Source organism: Opisthorchis viverrini (genome assembly GCF_000715545.1).
Source record: "Opisthorchis viverrini unplaced genomic scaffold opera_v5_305, whole genome shotgun sequence".
Taxonomy (NCBI): domain Eukaryota; kingdom Metazoa; phylum Platyhelminthes; class Trematoda; order Opisthorchiida; family Opisthorchiidae; genus Opisthorchis; species Opisthorchis viverrini.
Genome location: NW_008751956.1, coordinates 281,643 through 286,637, shown reverse-complemented (window position 1 = coordinate 286,637; position 4,995 = coordinate 281,643). Strand labels below are relative to the sequence as shown.

At 46.2% G+C, this 4,995-nt stretch overlaps 1 protein-coding gene across 1 annotated transcript in view; it reads right to left on the bottom strand.

The window, feature by feature from the left end:
- T265_09714 (hypothetical protein) overlaps nt 1–3,406 on the bottom strand; it is a gene marked incomplete at both ends in the record, with an annotated part of 22,491 nt that extends 19,085 nt beyond the window's left edge. The window contains 4 exons of the mRNA XM_009175875.1: nt 1,641–1,853; nt 2,209–2,425; nt 2,542–2,625; nt 3,184–3,406. Of these exons, the coding sequence (XP_009174139.1) occupies nt 1,641–1,853; nt 2,209–2,425; nt 2,542–2,625; nt 3,184–3,406 (737 nt within the window). The remainder of the gene's footprint in view (nt 1–1,640; nt 1,854–2,208; nt 2,426–2,541; nt 2,626–3,183) is intronic.
- Between the last annotated feature and the right edge of the window lie 1,589 nt (nt 3,407–4,995).

Sequence of the window (4,995 nt, the reverse complement as noted above, 5' to 3'; positions counted from 1 at the left end):
CCATTTCAAAACACGGGTAAAATAGTAGTTGTGGTGATAAGCCTCACTGATTACTGTAAGCTCACCCTAGGGAACACCGATAGTGAAGCGGGATACTTCCCTAACGTCTACCTTGGTGTACGTGTCTTCATGGATTTGACAACATGTAACACTAGGGACACACAGGCAAGTTCAAAGCTCACGATTACATGTTTGAAGATCATAATGCAAGGAACTTTACACCAGACAATTGGAGTTGCTCTTGGGGTTGTAGCACCCCTTTGGTGACCAACTGCCACAGAACCCGAAGGAAGCACGAGGGCTGGGATACTGCCAGATGGCCCAAGCCTAGACAGAAGAAGTCGAGATGCAGAGGTCGGCTTCGAACCACGGACCTTCTGGTCTGCAAACTCACGCTCTAACCACTGAACCATCTGGCCACTCACCTGCTTTATAGTAGGGACTATATAGAACATACGGATCTAGTTTAGTGCACCTCACATCTAAGCACCTCAGTGTGGCCTCATCGATGACTGTTATCCCAAACGGGTCGGTAATTTGTGATACTAAGCACTTCACCAGCATGCGTCGACTGAACTTACAACCGAGATGGACGGCTGGATCCGGATGAAGCACTTGGAAAGTCGCACACATTTGCGTTGAAAAATTACACTTTGGTTGGTACTTTCAAGGCGCAAGCGATCCAGAAGGGTAAACAGACTGAGCTCAAGGAATAACAACTACCATCAGCTTTACGTTACATGGTCGGTGGATGGCAGTTCGAGTTGGTATAGTTTCGTCTGCCCAAGGCAATCACCAACGCAGGCCTTCGACTGGCCCCTTAGCTCGTTTTGTCCAGAAGCACGAGGCTACTCAGATAAATCGGGTTACTGGCAGGCGGAGCGTGTGACGAAGCCATCGCAATCTATGGGGTGTCATCAGCTTACTCACCATACAAAAGGTAATTTCCGTGAAAACACGGTGCATCTGAGTACTACGGCTTCGACGTTTCTAGGTTAACTAGACAACGCTCCAAAGACACAAATGATGAAACGTGAAGAGTTCCCTTGTAAACGTCGGGTTTCGGCCAAAGTCACAGTATAGAACGCAACATAGTATTGCAAACCTGACCACTGACAGACAATCTGATGGTACATTCACACTATGGTTGCTGAAGAACTCAGCTACTTTTGTCTATTGTTAGTTGAATCTTCTGGATTCCTGCATATGCTCAGTTAAACGAACTCGTCTTCCACTTCAAAGCATGACGTTCTGGTTTGAACATATCCAGTCTTGAAGCAGTGCGACAGTGAATAGCAAGGGAGCGTAAACGTCCGGTTAGCATTCGCGAGGCGGCACACCGGCAGAGAGTAAGAACATTTTAGTCATCAGTATACACGTTGGGCACGTGGGAAAATGACCACACGCAACTCACCGCCGCCCAACATTCAACTCTAGCCTGGTATCTGAGAGGAGCTCCTTTCCATGGAAAGTAACCGTCAAATTGGTGAACTGTGTGTCACGAGCTTCTGGATGTGATGCCAATACGGAGGTCACAGAACGATGCTGAGCCGGTCGCTGACACACCGGCAGAGAGTAAGAACATTTTAGTCATCAGTATACACGTTGGGCACGTGGGAAAATGACCACACGCAACTCACCGCCGCCCAACATTCAACTCTAGCCTGGTATCTGAGAGGAGCTCCTTTCCATGGAAAGTAACCGTCAAATTGGTGAACTGTGTGTCACGAGCTTCTGGATGTGATGCCAATACGGAGGTCACAGAACGATGCTGAGCAACACGGTCGCTGATTAGGTCTAAACATTCCAGGGTCTCAACAAGGGATTTATGGACTGCTTCATCTTCGTCATCACTACCTGTAGAAAGCAAAGAAACATGGAATAAGGGTTGAATGGGTGATTTGAATCAGTATCACATCTACAGGTGGCGTTCAGTGGCCACATAAAGTTCCAGAGAAAAAATGGTAAATCACTCATCTGAATCTTCTGGATTCCTGCATATGCTCAGTTAAACGAACTCGTCTTCCACTTCAAAGCATGACGTTCTGGTTTGAACATATCCAGTCTTGAAGCAGTGCGACAGTGAATAGCAAGGGAGCGTAAACGTCCGGTTAGCATTCGCGAGGCGGCACACCGGCAGAGAGTAAGAACATTTTAGTCATCAGTATACACGTTGGGCACGTGGGAAAATGACCACACGCAACTCACCGCCGCCCAACATTCAACTCTAGCCTGGTATCTGAGAGGAGCTCCTTTCCATGGAAAGTAACCGTCAAATTGGTGAACTGTGTGTCACGAGCTTCTGGATGTGATGCCAATACGGAGGTCACAGAACGATGCTGAGCAACACGGTCGCTGATTAGGTCTAAACATTCCAGGGTCTCAACAAGGGATTTATGGACTGCTTCATCTTCGTCATCACTACCTGTAGAAAGCAAAGAAACATGGAATAAGGGTTGAATGGGTGATTTGAATCAGTATCACATCTACAGGTGGCGTTCAGTGGCCACATAAAGTTCCAGAGAAAAAATGGTAAATCACCTGTAGGTAGCACCCTTCTGATGCCTAACTGCCATGCCACCCGAAGAAAGCAGGTGAACTGGGATACCGCCAGTTTACCCAAGCCTAGATAAAGGAAGTCGAAATGCAGAGGTCGACCCATGGACCTTGTAGTCAGTAAATTCGAGCTCTAACCACCGAGCCACCTCTTCTCCCATAGGCTCCTCAATTTAAAAAAGCCATCAGCAAAACCCCATGATCAGGTTAATTAGGCAGTACAGTAACTGAAGCTTCAAAAGGGGCACACAATCAGCATGTAGTTCTCAAATGGCTTAAAGGAGATTCACAGACATTCAAGCAGTATAACGCAATAGATTGGTCATGGATACAGTCGATGGATCATTCCATGACAGCGAATCCGAAACAATACATCTTCACCAACATCTTGACATCTTTACAACATCTACACCGTCTCGACCAAATATAACTTTTCCAAGACCATGAGGAAGTTCAGTGCGAGGTGTTATGATCATGTTCCAGAAAAAGCCTTCAAAGTAAGGAACACGTTAGAAAAACTACAGAACTAGTAGCAGGACATAAAATCATCAGATAATAAGCGGCTACTGGGTGAGAACTCTACGAGGATGCTCCGAAATGCCACACAAAATGAAAGGGAGACCTTACCAACAAAGTCGTCATCACGTACACTGGTCGTGCGTTGCCGACCGGGAACCTCATCTTCGGTGTGAGATGCTGCAGTTTCTTCGGTCTGACCATCTTCGTCGGTCCCATTTGCAAGATCCCCAGCTGTTGCGGCACCTGCCGAACGGGCAGGCTTTTTCTGATTGCGACGTTTCTCCGCCTCTTTCTTCGCCAAAGCCTTCTTTTTCTTATCAGCCGACGGCATGATGCTGGAACAGATAGCATAAAAGTATGCTCATGTACTGGGAAAGAAAAATTTTCGAGTGACAAATTATGACATGACCGACGTCTGGCTGCTGAAGGACGCAATTCAAAATTTCAAGTGCTGTCGCCCATCCAGTATTTGTGGATGTTGTCAATTGCTGGTCTTGATTAGAAACACAACAGGAAGTTACTGGAACACGATGGCGAAAGTGTTCTTGATGAAAAACAGTGGTGCAGAGTAGCCACCATGGATACTCATACAGATATTTTCAGCTGAAGGTTCGGTCAATGCATTCTCGGCTGAGTAAAATCAGATGACTCACGCGAAATTCTCCACTGCGGGATTATGCTACAGGCACAAGGGTGACTTCGTAGTGATAATCGCACAATGTTGTGTGAACAGCATAATCACTGTCAAAGTGCCTCATCATTCCGATGTTGTTTTCGTTCGAATTTGTGGTAAGATCGTCAAACTTCTATGCGCGGGATTTCCGACCTTTTAGGGGTGCAGGGTGTTATATACTGACGTGGTGTTTAACTTTGTTACTCGCTATTCGTTGAGCTGATTGTGTTTCCTAATGTTTTAGCTGATGTACTGAAATTGATAGAAGATTAAAGCCAATCATTCGGCAATCCTCGTTCTCTGTTTCTGGCACAATCATTCGAGTGCGCAACAATTTAATCTTCTATCAAAACACAATGGAACGATTGTTTCGCCCAGATCGGTTTGACGCCGATCCCCAATCCTCTTCTGCTTCAGAACAATGGATCCATTGGCACGAAACGTTTACGAACTTCCTCTCATGCATCGAACTCCCAAACGTTGACAAAAGAAAACTTTTGGTAAATTTCCTTTCTCCGTCCGTCTATCAACATGTTTGTGATCGTACTACTTACGAAGACGCCATCCAGACGCTCGAAAAGATGTACATTAAACCCAAAAATGAAGTGTTTTCCCGTCACGTGCTGGCTACTACCAAACAAGAACCGGGCCAATTAGTCGACGCGTTCCTGCAAAAATTACGTTACCTTGCCAAGGACTGCAATTTTCGTGCGGTTTCTGCCGATGAACATCGGGATGAGGCTATTCGAGACGATTTTATCACAGGCTTGCAATCTAATTCCGTTCGCCAACGACTACTAGAAAAACACTCTTAAGCTTCAACAAGCCTTTGACGAGGCACGTCTGCTTGAACATGCTCAACAACAGTCACTCTCATACGACTCGTCTTCTCATGTTCCCTGTGGCGCCGCATCTATCAAAACTGATAAACCTCTTACTCCTGTTCGTGATGCTTTTATCTCTCAGATGGAATCTAGTGACACGATTGCAAGCACATCCTTATCTTGCTTCTTCTGTGTCAACGGTAAGTACATTCGTTCTGCCCGCCCGGCTCGTGAGTCTTTCTGTCATTCTTGCGGCAACCTTTTAGGGGTGCACGGTACATGTCATCCGGCTTGGGTATCTTATTGCATTTAGGGAAGACATCTCGATTTGCATTAATGGCGAGAATTGGCGTCAACGTCCTATTCAGGTTCACTGAATACAGCCAGTCTGTGCTGAGGAGGGTAAGCTAAATCGCTCTTCTA